Source organism: Myotis daubentonii, chromosome 3 (assembly GCF_963259705.1).
Source record: "Myotis daubentonii chromosome 3, mMyoDau2.1, whole genome shotgun sequence".
Classification (NCBI taxonomy): domain Eukaryota; kingdom Metazoa; phylum Chordata; class Mammalia; order Chiroptera; family Vespertilionidae; genus Myotis; species Myotis daubentonii.
The window spans coordinates 165,507,601-165,525,892 of NC_081842.1; the positions used below are offsets into that span (position 1 = coordinate 165,507,601).

The following is an 18,292-nucleotide window of genomic DNA, read 5'->3' on the forward strand; positions in this document are numbered from 1 at the left end:
AATTTGAAACATTTTATTATCTTTTTATTAAGGTTCAGACTAGATTGAAAGTTTTGTGACAATCTTTCTTAAGCTCTAATATATGTACTGAGTCCCTTTATCAGTATTTATTTTTCATGAATAGCTTAGAAACATTTAGAAAATAGGGAAAGGTAGTTTTAAAAAAATTACCCATAAACTTATCACACAAAAACTCACTTTTAACATTTGGTCAGGCTTTTTATTTCTAAACTTAGGGTTTACAAAGTTATGTTGTCATCTTACCTAATAATAGACAAGCATGGTAATTAACCATACCTCCGCTATGCTTCCCATTGGCTAATCAGCAGGATATACAAATTAACCCAACCAAGATGGCGGACGGCAGCCATGCAGCTGAAGTGAGCAGGAGGTTTGCTTGCTCCAGTGATGGAGGAAGCCAAGGTTCCCTGACTGTCGTGGCTCAGCTCTGAGCTCCAGTCTAAGCAACAATGTTGCAATTATAGAAGCTAAACAAACCCAGAAACCTGCTTTCAGCCAGCAGTGGCCACGGAGCTGGAGACTTGGGTTGCCTCTGGCGATGGAGGAAGCCAAGCCCTGGCCCCAAGCTACAAAGTTTAAATTATAGAAGGTAAATAAATCCCAGGAAAAAAAAGAAAAAAGGAGAGGCTGGGAGCTTCTGTTGCTGGGGAGGCTTGGCCAGGCTGAAAATGGCCCTCAGCCCTTCACCCAGACTGACCAGGCACCCCAGTGGGGACCCCCACCCTGAAGGGGGTGTGACCAGCTGCAGACAGCCATCAGCCCCTCACCCAGGTTGGCCAAGCACCCCAGTGGAGACCCCCCACCCTGAAGGGGTTTGAGCAGCTGCAAACAGCCATCAGCCCCTCACCCAGGCTGGCCAGGCACCCCAGCGGGACCCCCACCCTAAAGGGGGTGTGGCCAGACTGAAAATGGCCCTTAGCCCTTTACCCAGACTGGCCAGGCACCCCTGTGGGGACCCCCACTCTGAAGGGGGTGTTACCAGCTGCAAACAGCCATCAGCCCCTCACCCAGACTGGCCAGCCACCCCAGCGAGACCCCAACCCTGATCTGGGACACCCTTCAGGGCAAACCAGCAGGCCCCCACCCATGCACCAGGCCTCTATTCCTATATAGTAAAAGGGTAATATGCAAACTGACCCTAACAGCAGAACGACTGGGAATGATTGATCACTATGACACACACTGACCACCAGTGGTCAGATGCTCAATGCAGGAGCTGCCCTCTGGTGGTCAGTGTGCTCCCACAGGGGGAGCTCTGCTCAGCCACAAGCCAGGGTGATGGCTGTCAGTACAGCTGTGGTGGTGGGAGCCTCTCCCGCCTCCTCAGCACCACTAAGGATGTCCGACTGCAGCTTAGGTCTGCTCCCCGCTGGCAAGTGGACATCCCCCAAGGGCTCCCGGGCTGCCAGATGGATGTCTGATTGCCAGCTTAGGCCCAATCCCCAGGGGAGTGGACTCAAACCAGCAGGTGGTCATCCCCTGAGGGGTCCCAGACTGTGAGAGGGCACAGGCCGGGCTGAAGGCTCCCCCCAGACCCCCCGTGCACAAAATTTTGTGCACCGGGCCTCTAGTATTTTTTATCAAATGTATACTTTTTATTCTAACTTTATATCCTAAGCATTTTTATGTTTTTATGTAATCATATATGTTATTTTTATATACAGATACATTTTGTTTTATAGCTTGATTTTTTCACTTAAACTGTTTCTTGGGTATTTTTCATATCAACACACATAATTGTACTTTATTCTTATTTACTAAACATGTTAATTATTTGTATTGCCTTTTTTTTATAACTTTAAAACTTTTCTGAAAAATATTTTACTTTCTGTGCAAGAACTGATATATTTGTTCTATGGCCCACCTTCCACATAGGGATAAAATTTTTGTGTTATGAAGTCCAAGAGGTAGATATTATAAGGTACAGTGGAAAATAAGTAATAGGTAAAACAAAACAAAGACTATATAAAACATTCAGAGTGATGTAGAAAGATTAATGCTATGAAAATCTAAGAATGAGTATATTATAACAGTTGGATTCTAATGTTTTTAAAATATACTAAAAGAAATGATGCAATAAATATGTAAATATTTGAAATAATAAAAGAAAAGAAGTCATAAAAATTCTCAAAGATCTTCATAAACATTTCTAAGAAAATTATAGATAAAATCATCCAAGAAGTGATTGCATCATGTGTTATACTGATTTTGATGGCAAATAAAGAGATGATGGCTAGTTGTTCTTTCTTGAGTCTTCAGTTAGATGGCTCAGGGAGAGAGATGGAACCAAAGTTACATGCTTGAAATGAAGATCATTTAGATGACTATGCTGCAAAACACACCTTACATGAATTAGACTAGAAGGTTGGTGCAAATTGAAATGTGTATATTTTACTTAGATTCCTGATTAAACCCTTAGGTTGAAATTCAATATATAAAAGATTATCTCTCATACTTGTCTGGTGCTGAATTAATCATTTGTAAACTAAACAGAATAAAAACTGTGATTATATTAAAATAGGTCTATAGGCAAAAATATTATATACAATTAATGATGTTTTATAGTATATAAGCTAACATAACTTAATCTGAATTGTTTTCACCTAAAATCATAACAGTGGCTAAATTAGCAAAGTACTACATTCAATACCTTTTACCTTTAAGATTGAAAATATAAACTGATCTTTTCCTTCTAATTATTTTATAATATGTCTCTATTAGGCTTCACTCAGTGCACCAAAAAATCAGGTAAACTGATATAAAAGATGAGTTGAGTGCAGTAAAATATAAAATGTAAAAGATTATAATTGCTGGCTTCTATAAGAGTGTCTTTGGGAGTCAATTTAGTATTAAAGGGCATAGTGTTTTTCAGTGTGTTTATTTTTCTCTTAATTTTAGCTTAAACTGCCTCAATGCATTGTGACACAATCTTTGCAATATGTCTTAATGGTGGAACAATTCAGAAGTATTAATTTGTGAAGTTAATATACGTTATACATTATGAATATAAATAAAATGTTAAGAATAAAGCATTGCAGTGTAAAATATAATGTAAAATGTATACAGAAGCAGGCATTTTATACTTTTGTATGTGAATCAGGAGAAGGCATGGTGATTGGACAGGTAATTCAAATCTAAATAAGGTTGTGACTAAAGTGAAATGCAATTTTATTGTCATGCAAGCAAGACAGAATAGTCCTGATAAGAGGACAAGAAAGTCATGTGTTACCTGTTGCAGTCTAAGGTAAACACACAACGCAATATACAGGTGCACTATAGAATCATATAGCTGAAACCTATATAATTTCAGTAACCAACGTCACCCCAATAAATTTAATAACAAGTAAATTTTTAAAAAGAAATTCCTCCAAATTTGAAAATACATAAATAAATAAGTACAATTTCTGAGTGAAATGTGAAAGCATGCAGTTGTTTGTTCCAATAGATTTTTTTTTGTCAATAAATATTTGTTGGGTGTCTGCTTAATCCACACAGTTCTTTGTGTGAGCATCACAAAGTCCATGACTATATTGAAATTTATATTTAGGGGGAGATGTATCTAGCAAGTGAAAATATGTCCTGGGGTATCTAGGCAAAGTGCTAGAGGAAAAATATATCTGGGTGAGGGAAAAGAGTGATGGTTTGAGGAAGGGTTAGTATTTCAAGGATGGGCTTTCCGAGGAGGGGACATTTGAGCAGAGACCTGAGTGAACTGCAGAGGTAAGCCACTCTGTCATCTGAAGAAAGAAGAAAGAGAGGGACCAACAAACGCAAGGACTCTAAGTTGGGGGAATAGTTGCTGAGTGAAGGATCGAAAAGTAGGCCAATGTAATAAGAGAAGAATGGACAGTCCAGGGAGTAGTCAAAGATGAAAGTTGAGGGTGACACTTGTGTGCCATGGGGAGGATTTTATTCTGAAACAGGAAGCCACTGGAAAAATTTGAGTATAGAAATGACATGATCCAAAGTTGTGAAAAGATCACTGTAGCTACTGTGAGGAGGATAGACTTTAGCTTTCTGCAGCGGCTACCTTTGAACAGCTGTGGTCTTGAGTTTGTAATTAATCCTGGGTGTTTATGGGCCATGTTTCAATGCCAAAGGCAATGCAGGAGCATCTTGACTGTGTAGGTGGATGATGTTAGTCATGCATTTTGTCATGGTGAGTTGTTGGGAAGATAATAGATTGGCTACACAAAGAATGATCAAAGCACAGGGATCGTTTTCAAGGTGACCAGGAACTTGGAACAAACTTGGATATATAATGTTTCTGCTTTTATGGCCTTTTTACATTCTTAAAATTCAGATGAAAAGTCCTTGGTAAAACTTTCTTCTGATATTGAATTACTCAGGATTCTTAGCATGTTCCAAGATGGTATTTGTTTGTTTTGTTTCAAAACAAGCAGAGGAAAGGGAATTCATTTAGAAATTTTGCCTACTAATATTGAAAACCATATTCTTGCCACCACTTCTTAATTACTAAATTATCAAATACAGAAAGAATTGGTGGGAATTGTGACATGTTTCCAATAGTACAGGGACATAAGGCCATTTATCATTATCAGTAAAATTGCTCATTGATACCTCCTTTTCTGAAGAATGATAGAAATTTATCAAAAGCATTTAAAAACATCATTCTCTTTGGCCCAAGAATTGCAACTTTAGGAATTTATCCTAAGGGAAAAGTAATAAATAAATAAATAAATAAATAAATTAAATAAATAAATAAATAATTTTAAGTGGTATTTAATATAGCTTTATAATCATGCACACACAAAAGAAAATAACTCAATATCAAATAGGCAATTTGTTAACCAAATTTTAGTAAACATTAGAAAATTTTATGCAGTTATTGAAGAAATGTTTTATTTAATGGTATGTAAAATGGTCACAATATATTGCTACATGAATAAAATGGGATACAAAATGCTATCTATATTGAGTAAGGTAAAAAATACTCAAAAATCCATAAAAATGTTAACTAATAGTTCTTTCTGAGTTAGGGCAATTTTTATTTTCTTCTTTGTACTTTTTATCTTTTTAAGCTTTAGATAATAAATATGTACTACTTTTATATTTAGGGAAAATACAGTATATATTATTTTAAAATATACTCTTTTATAATAAAAAAGCTAACATTGTAACATAAGAATATGTTAGTGTTTTAAAAACATCTTAAAATATCCATATTATTTGAGTGGACAAAAAGGCTTTTCTAAGAAATTCGCTATATGACCCTCTTCCATTTTGCTACAAAAGCTATGAGATCTGACAATGACCTTTGCTTTTCATGGTCATCTTTATGGAGAGGTAAAAGAGAGGAACCTTGAGGGATGAAGGGCTAACTATAGAGAACAAAGTGATTGCTGGTCTGGGAGTCTCAGCATGCAGTCCTCCCTTATGACAGGCCAAAAATGGTTAAGGTTGGACCCTGGCCAAATTCTTGCTTTTAAGGTTCAGTTTCACAAGAACTGAAAAAAAAAAAATGACCAAGTGAGGCATTTTCTGGTCTCACACCTAATAAGTCCTTGATGCTCAGGCTAGGGTCTCATTCTTGCTGAATCAGAAGCAGGCAACAAACAGCCAACTGTACAGGTTTTCATCTACTTCCAAAGCGTAACCCTCCAATGGCGAGCCAGCAGACATGGGCAAGTGGTGGTTACAGTCCTGAGACAGAGGAACTTCATGCTACACTGTCAATCCTGAGTGAGTTGTAATGTTCAGATTTTGCTAATGCTGTTTGGCTTCTTAGAATAGTTTTTTGGTTCAATAGCTGCTAATTATTTACTTTCATTATTGCTTATTATTAGTGTTAACTTATTTCTTAAAAAATTTTATTGAGGTATAATTGACATAATACATTATATTAATTTTAGGTATCCAACATAATGATTTGATATTTGTGTAATAAACCATATTTCTTTACAGCTTATGGACTACTTGGAAATAAACCTTAGATGTCTTGTTGGCTCTGATGAAACAAAGCTCCGAGTAATTGCTACAAAATCAGACTTCCTCCCTTTGTCCTCTTCTACCATCCTTGGGATTTCTAATGCTCAGTCAGCCAAGCAGATTTATATGCAAAGACCTAAAACACTGCTTATTTAAGCACTCTAGTTATGCAGTGTTAACATTATTGGAATGAGGAAGATGATATTTAACTTATATATACTATGTTTCTAAAGTTACTAAAATAAAGGTTGACTTGATAACAAACCCAAGTATAACCTAATTTTCATAAGTTGATGTCATCTCTAAATTATTAAAAAACATTTTTATTTGGCATACTGTATGAATGAGGAAAATCGATGTTCAAAAAAACTTTTAAAGGGAATACATTTGAACTATATGATGCACCTCTTCTCATTTCCATTCTTATTCCTTTAAGATTAATGTAGTTAAGTTATTCCATCGCCTCCTGCCCCAAAGCTAATAAGACAGACATTACACTCTGTTTCCAAACACAGAGGGATCAGTAAGCAACTAATTTAGAATTCACCTTAAACCAAGCAAGAGACCACATTCTAGTTATGTTTTCCTCAAAGTCCCTCAACTGAATCAGAATATCTGAGAGGCAAGAAAGTATGAAAGAAGGGAGGAAGTGTGAGAGGGAGGGAGGAAAGGAAGGAAGGAAGGAAGGAAGGAAGGAAGGAAGGAAGGAAGGAAGGAAGGAAGGAAGTAAGTAAGGAAGGAAAGAAGGAAGGAAGGAAGGAAGGGGAAAGGGAAGGAGAGAGGAAGAAAGGCAAGGGTATTTTGGAGAGATCATGTTCTGATCTAGGAGGGAGGGATCGAGTGTTATTTGAATGAGCTTTGTTAACCATAAAGTAGTATAATGTTAGATGTCAGGGAATTAGGGACATGGGTCATCAGATGATAGGCAAAGGATGGAGACAGGGACATGTCAGAAACTAAAAACTTAGTTGATATTACAGTGTTGTCTAGAATCATACCACATTGGGTGATGCTACATATAATACCCATGCTCATCATCATCATGATCATAACTATTGTTTATTAAGTGCTTAAGTGAAAGATAAGAATGCTCCATATATATTTTTCTTAATGGGGGGATAGTGGAGTAGATTTATAGTTGTTTGTGTGGAAAATAATGAAATCCTATATAATAAAGAGATAATATGCAAATTGACCATCAATCCAACACACAAGATGGCCACCCCCATGTGGCCACAAGATGGCCAGCAGGGGAGCAGTTAGGCGTTGATCAGGCTGGCAGGGGAGTGGTTAGGGGGTGATCAGGCTGGCAGGCAGAAGCAGTTAGGGGCAATCAGGCAGGCTAGTGGTTGGGAGCCAGCAGTCCCAGATTGGAGAGGGTGCAGGCTGGGCTGAGGGACACACACACACACACACACACACACACACCCTAGCACGAATTTCGTGCACTGGGCCTCTAGTAATCAATAATAACAATACAAGAATAAACTATTTCATGTACTTACAACTGTAAACCTACTTTTGCCAACCCCTGTATTTAATCCTCACAATAATCATTGAGTAGATATACCTCTATTTGACAGATGGGTAAACTGAGGTTTAGGTTTAGGCTAAAAACTTGCCCATGGTGACACAGTTAGTATCGAGTATGGGACTTGAATTTCGGTCTTTGTGTTCTTGAGATTCTGTGCTAGTAATCACCTGCAGATAAAAAGAATTTCTATAACAGCTTTTAATGTCAAATTTATAGGAATCATGCAATAGCCTTTTTGCTCTGTCCACATCATGGAATGAGTATTGAGGTCAAATCACTAAAATATACTAATGGATAAAATAGTATAGTCATCTCTGGTAGTTTTAACAATTTAAAATAGCAGTGGTGATTGGTGTTATAAAAGCCATAACACACCTTTCTGGAAAGTAAAAGGCAACCAAATTCCTTTTCCAATCATTCTATTGCATGTGCATTTGGCAAATCTGTCACTGCTTCTGGCTGTTGTCATTTTTTTTTAATGCAAGCATTTCTTTGCATGGGTATCTCTACTTCATAATCTATTATCTTTTCTTTTTAAAATCATAATTGGCAACTTTAATTAATAGATTTAAAAAATAAGGTCACATATTCATGTGAATGCTTTAAAATTAACCCCATTTGCTGAAATGATGTGAAATAGCTCAGCAATGTGCCATCTCCTGTTTTTATACCTCTTGATATTTCATATAATCTGCAATCAGTTGGACAGATATTAGGCGGAGCTATGGAACCTGGCTGCCACTACCCCTGTGATGTTCAGTCTGGTGTTAACAGCACAGATGAGGAGGAGAAGCTCTTGACCAAGCTGGAGATTGACACAGGTGCAGGTAAGGGCACATCATTACCTAAAAAAAAACAACCTTCAGAAATCCTCTGCCAAAGTCAGCCCCATTTCCATTTTCCATCTTTTTTATCCTTGTTCCTCCTTCTTCCAGGTCTAATTTCTTTTCAAATGATGAATGTGATGGCAAGAGGGGCTGAGAGGCCTCAAGGGGAGTTTTCAAGCTGATAACAGATGTAGATGTTAATTTTTGAATACACTGGTACCTAAAATAAAAAAAAAGGAATTTTGGATTATAAAAAACATTGATAGAGATTTTCAGATCCAGTCTTCTTTTTATAAACTCCAGTTAGTTGACAGAATAGGAGGGTTGAAGACATGGATAGCCAAGGCACACTTCAGAATAACTTATTTGAACTCTCTATATTTTAAAAATTAGGAAATAATTTATTGCCATCAGCATATGACCTGGCTCTTGATGCTGAGCGTTCAATTAGAGTGACCCAATTAGGGTGACCCAACAGACATGACTCATGCATATCTGCTCAAACATCCTCTGTCATTGAAATCAGGATTTCCATTTGTTAGTGGGTGACTTTTTCAAAAATACCCTGATTTGAACATATGTTTATGGGGGGAGGGAGTATTCTTTTTATTCATTATGTGGTCACATTACCCCCACCTGAAACTTTTAATGGTAGTCATCAAGCACTGGGAGGTATTTGAGATTTTACCCTATTTTTAAGCAAACAAGTTAGCCAGCCATAGTTTCATGAATGCTAGCAGAAGACCCAAGACTTCTGGGTCAGAGAAAAAAAACAAAACTTTATTATTCACACACACAAAAAAATAGCAGTATCTAGGATATTTGCACTTATGCTGGTTTCCTGAGCTCCCACCCGTGGTTGGCAAACTGTGGCTCATGAGCCACATGCGGCTCTTTGGCCCCTTGAGTGTGGCTCTTCCTAAGCCTTAGTTGTACCCTAATTAAGTTAATAACAATGTACTTACCTATATAGTTTAAGTTTAAAAAATTTGGCTCTCAAAAGAAATTTTAATCGTTGTACTGTTGATATTTGGCTCTGTTGACTAATGAGTTTGCCGACCACTGCCCTAGGCAATGTGAAGAGGGCCAGGTGACATTTGAACATGCAGTGGGCTGAGTTGTATGACAAGGACCCTGTTCTTGGAGAATCCAAATCTTTTGTACTGGGCATTAAACCCAAGGAGTTCCCCAAACATTCTACAATGCAGGCACAGTAGTTGTTAGATCAAACCCGGTTAAACGAAGAACATATATCATCAACAGTGGGAGGGGAATACGGAAGGACGATTTTTTAGGGCTTTCTGTGTGCCAGGCAATGTGCTAATCATCTTATGATTTACTGTCATAAGAATTCTGTGAAATTGTTTTCTATTTCTATGTTATGATTAAAGAATGAAGGCTTATTGAGGCATTATTTCCCAAGTTCATACAGAGGTGGCATTCTCACCCAGGTCTGTCAGACTCCCAAGTATGTACTCATTCCACTAAAACAAATTACCCCTATTTGTGAATATTGCTTGCTCTCTTATAGTCATTCTTTCAAAAGCCCACAAGGTAACCATCAAAAATTATGTCATATTTTTGTACTGACATTTCTTAGAAGGGCCTCAATTACTCCTTCTCCCTTGCTTTGGGAATGTCATGTCTGACTCCCCAACAGTGTGTGTTCATATAATAGCTCAGCTGGATGCCATTAGTACTTTCTCTTTTTAAATGTAGGCATAGTATATTATTACGTGGTGGGTAGGCAATTTTATTCCCCTGTTTTCCTGAATGTTCTTTAAATAATCCATAATTTTAGAGGCCAGTTTAGCAAAACAGAGGACTTCATTTAAACGTCTTTCATAACTGAATTTTAATATATTTCATGTAGGAATTTGAATAACAACAGATATATTATTAAAGAGACTTGTCGTGCTTTGTAGTTTCTCACTGTTTTAATTTTGTTTTAAATCAGAAAATAATCTTTAATGAAATAAAATGGACGATATTCTTTCAGGTGAATTGGCTGCATGTTCTCTGAGTGAACATTTGGTTCAACAGTTTCTTCTGGGACTTTCTATATACAAGTTTGTAAATAACCACTATGATATGCCGAGGACAGTCTATAAAAGTCAACACCAACTCTGTTGATAGGCCTGAAATTTCTGTGTTATTACTTTGAAAGAAGACATTAAAAGATACCTTCTGAATGCATTTATTTTAAGGAAAATGTAATGTCAGTTATTATTACCTTACTTCAAAATGGTTTCTAGTAATAGCTGACAAGAGACTGGGAATGCAAGAAAGGACATCCATGTTTTGTATTAGGAGAGGAAATGGGGTGATAAGACTGTCCTGGGTGGGGTTTCAGACTACAGAAAATGTGAATAAGGTCAGGGCTTTAGGTGTCTGGTAGATTGTTGGTAATGGGATAGGAGGTGAAATGACTACTCAAAAAGTCAAGCAAATAAGTAAATGAGGAAGACACATTTTCCTATTTATAGATTGACATAAGTTGGAGGTTGACACCCTGGTATGAGAACTTATTTTATAACATCTAGTCCAGTGTCATATATAAGTGAAAAAATTTAAATTGATAAAAATTATTAAGATAATCATTTTAGAAGCAAGCTCTTAGCTTTCAAAGTATTATTTTATGGTGTGAAAATTAAAATGCTTTAGATGAATGGCATGACATGCCTTTATTTTGTGTAGATCATTTCACAGAAATATATGTATTTGTTAAATAAAAAGAAATCCATTTGAAGACTTTTAAGAAACATATTGAATTTGTATTTATTAAAGTATTGATAGCTAGTACACCCAGATTTGCCAGGGAATTATGGATGAGAACTTATGAAATACTTCAAGAACATTATTTCTTGAAAATTGTTCTAGGCTACAAAGTCTTGTCTTGCTCTGTGATCCTGCTTTGCCAAAGGCAATCAGTTTCTGGACATATATGGGAGGCACCCTGACCTATGATACAAATTGGTGTTTTTAGTAAAAAGTCTTACCTTGAGCTATAAAGTTATTTGATAATGATATCTAGATATAGTCATTTAAAATGTGAGAGTAAAAGATGGAATAATGATGAGCTCATACTGTATTATGATTATGTTGCTAAATGCCCATGTCAGTATAAAAAACATGGGCTGGGATGGGCATATTATGGTGCTGTAGAGAACCATGATTTCTAAGAAGAGGAAATACTATTTTTATTGCATAATTTTTGAAGTTCCTAATATTTCAAATGAAAGTAGGAGGGGTGGGGTGTGTGTGTGTGTGTGTGTGTGTGTGTGTGTGTGTGTGTATGAAAGAGAGAGATTTTTTTTATTCTAAGACGGAGTTTTTGTTTGTATTCAACATTTCTGATGTTCAATTTTTCTTTAATATAAATGTATCCATTAAATTTGATAGCATTTCTTTTCATCACGAAAAGCCATTTTGATGCATGTTATAGTTGATATCATCATAGAATGGAGAAATGTTTTATATATAATATCAATGGCCCCTTGATATTATATATAATGCCTCTTGTAGTACATAATATTACATATAATATCTCCTCTCTGTGCACTTTGATTAAAGTTACCTTGTTTTCTAACCTTACTTTATAGTACCAAACAGGATTTTAGTGGCAGAAGAAAGCACAGCCCTCTCCTCAAACAAAGAATCCAAGCCAGTTGCATCAGAAATGTACACAGTGGAGAAAGAAGAAGCAGTGGAAGAAGATGGGGCTCCCCAACACAGGGATGCTGACACACTAGAAGAAAAAGGGGGTGTAACACTGGGGAGTAAAGCAGGGATTAATGAGGTTCCCTTGGGGGAGTGGAAGCCAACAGCACAGCAGACAGCTCTAGTAGCACTGTTTACTGGGGAAAGGGAGAGCCCTCAGGGCAGAGCAATCAGGGCAGAGGCAGAAGGGGCTAGAGAGCTGGATGAAGAGGGGTTAAAGCCAATGGGAGAAGAAGCAGCAAGAGCCTCAGGAAGTCTGAATGAAGAAGAGGCTCCTGAACAGCAGGCCTTGATGCAGACAGTGCTGGAGACAGAGAAGGCAGTGTTTGCCAGCAAGGCTGCAGCTCAGAACTCAGAGTGTGTTCAGGAGGTAGCAGCCCTGAGAGAGGCTGTGACGCCGGAGAAGGGAGAGGCCGAGAGAGGGGTGGCTGTGAGTGAGGCAGGCTCTGAAAAGCCAGACCTGGAGGACAGCGAAGAGAAAGCATCCATAGATCTAGGGGACGTGGCACCTGAGCGTGACACTGCATTCGAGAGAGCAGATGGTTCAGAAGAGGCAGTATTTGGGGGCGAGGAACCAGCCAAAGCGAGGAAGACGGTGATGAGAACCGAAACACCTTTGAGCTCCTCCACTTCTGAGAAGGCCGAGGCCGCCAGCATGAGGAATTCGGAGGAAAGCGTGGAAGAACTTTGTAAGAAAGCTGAGAAAAAGAAGGATGCTGAGACTGAGGTAGACTCTAATAAGAAAGATGATAGGAAAGAAACATTACCTGAGGAATTAGATGCAGCAAGACAGAGGAGGAAAGCTGAGAGGCCAAGAACACCTCTGGGGGAAACTGAATCTGAAAGAGAAGAGGTGACAAGGGCAAATGCTCTTCAGGATGAAGATATTTTAGCAGGAGAGCAAAAGTTTAAAGGGGAAGAGGGGGGGATTGGGAAGGAAGTAAGACCCGTGGAAGAGACACCAGGCCCCCTCGATGAAACAGAGTGTGATGTTAAGAATGCAGCACCCGCGGAGGGTCCTGAATGGACTGGAGACACAGGCCCGCAAGGGGATGATTCACCGAGAGAGAGGGAGGTGGGCATGCTTGAAGCAGCACCTGGATTTGAAAAGTCACCGGAAAATACAATAGTTGTGAGGAAAGAGGAAGGAGGGGAAAGACTAAGAGAAGCTGGAGACACAGGGCATAAAGGCAGAGCAGAGCTACTCTGCAGGGAGAACGGGGAGAAGGCGACTCCCTCAGATCAGGATGATGGGCCAGGCCCTGGGGGAGAGGGTGTGTTAGGAGCTCCTGAAAGTGACCCAGCAGGACATGCCCAGGAGCATGCAGCCAAAGATCAAGATGGCCTTGCAGGACTGAAAAGGAGGGAAAAGGAAGGGTCTTTACAAAGGAAACAAGGAGTGGGGGCCCAAGAAGATATTTTTGAAGGAGAGTCCATGATGGTAGAAAAGTTAAGTGAGGAAGTGATGGATGAGGACCCAGAGGAAGAGGTGGATCAAGAGTGCTCTCTGGGGACAGGAGTGGTGAAGAATGGGCACAAAGAGGGGGTTAGGAGCTTACAAGGAAGAATGGTTGTGGCTAAAGAAGATCTCCAGGAAGGAGGAGTGGCAGGAATGGCTGACGAGAAGAGAGAGGTATTGGCAGATTTGAAGACAGCTGAGGAAAAAACAGAAGCAAATACAGCCTCCTCCCTTTCAGATGTTGCTGATGAGAAAACTTGGCACAAAGTGGATGAGTTACTAGAAGAAACAGCTTCTGCAAAGAAGGTGGCAGCAGAGGAAATAGCGCTGAGCAGGGAGAGGGTGCCAGCAGTGGAGGAGGTGACCGTGATTGGGGTGTCAGAGGCTGAGGTGGGGGCTCTAGGAGAACTTTCAGACCTGGAAGAGAAGGCCCTTCAGCTAGGGCCAGATCAAAAGGGAGGGGAAGCAGGGATGGGGAGCCCTGCTGGGGGGCAGGAGTCAGGCAAGGCTGAAGGTGTCAGACTGGGACTATCCCAACAGACAGAGTCAGGGCTGAGTAGAGAGGGTCTACAGGCTGTGGAAATACTCCCTGGAAAAGCCAATTGCCCTGGAATTCAAGAGAAGCAAGAGCACAGAGTGCAAAGAGAAAGTGAGAATACAGATGTTTCCCTGAACAGCAAGAAGGCCTAAGAGACTGCATGGCAGATGGTGAGTTTAGACCTCATCTGTTTGCAAGATTAAGCAGATACCCCACCTTGGGCCCCCTCTCCTTTGGGCTGGCTCATCCCTTATCAGTCCTTGTGTACACATAGCACACAGCTTCAGTTCTGTGCTGCTTAGCACCCAGTCTATCAGGACAGGGCTGGGTAAGATGGAGGTGGGGTCAAAGCGCACACAGGGACCCACTCTATTCCCTTTGCAACTCTAAATCACATCCTTGGCCTTTGCAAGCATAGCTCTCTGAAATTGTGAGCTTCTTATCTCCCCTACGGGGCCCCAAAGGTGCACTACAGAGGAGAAGGTGCCCCAGGGACATACCACAGAAGGAAAGAAAGCAAACTGTTCCAGAATTCATCCCCCTTTTAGTGTTGAAAGGAATGGCTGTGATTATTTGCCCTTAAATGGGCTCCATTCCTTAATTTCTGCAGTTTTGTGAAATTTAATATCTATGTATTAAGAGCCATACATATATAAAAGAAATAAAAATATTAAAATATGAAATATATATAACATATGTATATACTAGTATGTAAAATATTAAAGATGGTAACAAAAGGCCAAAATTATTTTTAGCATTTCCTTGTTTGCCTGCTATTTCCTTGATGCCTCCATATCTTTAGTGCCCAGTTTCTACTATCCTGAGTGATTATATTTATAGTTCTACTATCTCTTTTATTGTTTGTTTGTTTGTTTTTTTAGGATATTTTAAAGATGTTTTCTGGAAGACTTCAAGAATGGAGAAAGATTCACCCAAGCATCTTGCCAGGACTTTAGATTTTATCTTTATTAAGAAAACTCACTGTGCTTGTCTGAAATGGTTTCCAGTGTGTCATTCTGGTCAGAAGCTCAGTAAGCACCTTGAGAATACCTGGCAGATCGTAGGACCCTTCTTATGGGCAGTGGTTTCTAATAAAGGACTCTGAGGCTGTCACACATTCAACATAGCTGAGACATCTATATTCAAATCAAATTCATAGTGTTCCAATGCCTGACTTTTACCAAAGATCACCTGAAAGGCCCAGTCCTGACATCTAGGGTTTGTTTAAATTCTTTTTTATTTATAATCAAATATTACTCCCAATTTCATACATGAAAGTTTTATTTAAAAACTGTGGCTTGGGGCTTTAATGACTCCGTCTGTGAAAATGAGTTCTAAAGGTCCTTCTATGTATACTCAATACTAAAGATTGCCCGGAACCTGTAAAATGATCCCATGCCATGTATAATCACTTACAAATATTCATTCCTTCTATTTATGCCAGAAGGGTGATATAAAATGGACATATTATTTCAAAATGCCCTTTGTTTTGTGTGTGTGTTTCTGTAGTTTTGCTTCTTGAGGTAGACTGGTAAACGCTTGTGAGATTTTGTCCTTGGGGGCCTTATTTGTGGGGCTACTCAAATTTTAATCATAGTAGTGAATAATTGAGCTGAGTGGAATGAGTAACAATAATTATAGCATGTAAACCTTGCACATCAGCACATATACCAACATTCTAGACTCTAGACTGTTTGGTTGGTGTCATTCAATAGAAAAGAAAGTTGGATTAAATTAGTGTGCTGCTCACCTTCCCAAGTTCTGTTATTTCAAACCTGTGAACTAACCTTGGAGTGCATTGTAAATCAACAGTCACAGTCATTCTCTGATTTACTCCCTGATATTGCTAGCAATAGCCATGTATCCGTGTGCCTACTGGAGATTTTGATTTCCTTGAAGACGTCTTTGTTCATATACCGATAGTCCAAAGGGCACATATGTCTGGCTATCTTTTCTTCTCCACGTGAGGTGAAAGAAAATTTCCTAAAGCAGTGATTTTCCAGCTGGACTACACATTAGACTTTCATGAGACATTTTCCTGAATGCATGAATGATTCAACCCCTGGTTCCACCCCAAAGATTCAGATTTAATTAGTTATAGATGGGTGTAGGCATCAGTTTTTTTTTTAATCCGGTTGATTCAACTATGTAGTTAGAATTGAGAACTGCTGCCCTAAATCATCTTATAATCCATGCTGGCTGCCTCCAGTGATTCTCAGAATGTGATCAAGATATCAGCATCACTTGGAACTGTCCCAAATATGAATTCCTGTCCTCGTGTTATTCCTATTAAATTAGAAGCTCTGTGGGTGGGGTCTAGAAATGGGTGGTTTTTTAACAAGCCGTCCAGGTAACTCTGATGTGCTCTAGTGTCTGAAATATGCTGTCGTGGTCAATTGATTGAATTGAGGATTTTGTGTCAGTCAAAAAATGGATTGTAGAAGCATTGTGAACTTTCTCTCTCTGTCTATGTCTATCTCTCTGTCGCTTTCTATTTTTCTTTCTCTAGGAAAGGGTACTCACTATAAAAATGATAAATTCAACTTTAAACTCGTTTTTATTATGGCTGTAATTACATGTCTATGAAGTTCTTCAGCCCCACCCCCCTATTGAGGATGTGTCACTGATGGCACATCATTGATTTCTGTCCTCTGAGAGAATTTCATCTACATTATATCTGATTTCATTGATGACTGAGCTGCATTACAATGGAACTCTACAGTATTTGTTCCTTGATCTCAACCTCAATGCTACAAAGCACTTTGAATGCATAGCACTTTATGGGAAAGACTTGTTAATTCTACAAGTTTAGGAAGAAGAAGAAGGCGCTTGGTACAATGTGTTAAATGGAAATTGCATTGGATTATTTTTATAGTTAATACATTTCATTGAAACATTCTGTAACATAATTCTACAGTCTGCATGTGGGTTTAACTGTGAAATTCAGTATTGTGATAGTTTGACCAAATGGATTCTTTCTCAGCAAATACTATGTTGATAAAATTATTCGTATGTTCTATTAAACTGATTTTTTTCTAGTTTCATTATTAAAATCATAAATAAACCATATGTTTACAGATCAGACATGTGAATGGTTCTTTATAAATAAGACTCAATTTTTAAAATTATCTTTGCCCTTTTCTTACAAAAATTTAACTCCATAGAGCAGAGCAGAGAGGCTTAGTTTCATTAGACTATATTTTTGAGTGTATGTGTTTATACTGACTGACTGCATTCATACATGTCTTTCACATACATGGGATCATTCAGAGGAAAATTATTGTCAGTATTTCACAGATAAGTAGAAACTCAATAAAGTTAAGTGGGTTGTTTAAAGTCATGGTTAAACTCAGGTCTTCTTCCCTCCAAACTCTATTTTAACACATACACTACCTTCTAGGAATACACTAAGATACTATAGGTGAACCTCTACTAGTGCACATTTTTGTTTACGTGTAGAAGAAAGGGAAAACAATTAGCAAAGAAGAGAAAGAAGAGTGAGTTGAGAATGACTTTAAAGAATTGTAGCTGTGTTTATTTCCTGTTCTCTTAAACCTCTTGCTGCTGGCCATGGTGACGGGGAACTTTTTTTCATTTTCATTTTTATTTTTTATTTGAGAGAGAGAGAGAAACATCGATGTGAGAGAAAAACATCAATGTGAGAAAGAAACATCGATCAGTTGCCTCCTATATGTGCTCCCACCGGGGATTGGACCTGAAACCTAGGTATGTGCCCTGACCAGGCATTGAAACCACAACGCTTTTTTTGTCATGGGATGATGCTCCAACCAACCGAGCCTCCAAGCCAGGGCAGGGAACTTTTCTTTAAGTGACACAATAGGTTGTTATATAAAGGGAAAGATTAAATCTCATTAATATATCCCATATCATCAAGAAGAGAGTTATATTTCCATTCACTGTCAATCAAAGAATACAGTAAATTATTTAAATAATTCAAGAGGAAGATAAGACAACCAAAGTAAAGGTAGACAGAATTAGCCTACTTAAATTTCTTGAGTTAAGCCTTTTCTATGACTTTATGCATTCTTGCGTTGTAAATTCATAGTTGAATTACTTAACATTTCTAAGATTAATAATTTCGCCATCATTATTGCTCTTAGAAAATGATTAAGAAAAGAAAGCTTTACAAAAATTCACATAGTAAATGAAATATTCCAACACCTTCAAGGAGAGTGAGGAGAGGCCACTTGTAACCTTGGAAAATATTTCCTTCCAGTCTTCTA

At 38.5% G+C, this 18,292-nt stretch overlaps 1 protein-coding gene across 1 annotated transcript in view; it reads left to right on the plus strand.

The window, feature by feature from the left end:
• Positions 1-17,125, plus strand: part of ERICH3 (glutamate rich 3) — a 99,649-nt gene extending 82,524 nt beyond the window's left edge. Inside the window, exons 13-15 of the mRNA XM_059689171.1 lie at positions 8,206-8,331; positions 11,934-14,218; positions 14,930-17,125. Coding sequence (XP_059545154.1) covers positions 8,206-8,331; positions 11,934-14,200 — 2,393 coding nt within the window. The 3' untranslated portion in view covers positions 14,201-14,218; positions 14,930-17,125. The remainder of the gene's footprint in view (positions 1-8,205; positions 8,332-11,933; positions 14,219-14,929) is intronic.
• Positions 17,126-18,292: the final 1,167 nt, after the last annotated feature.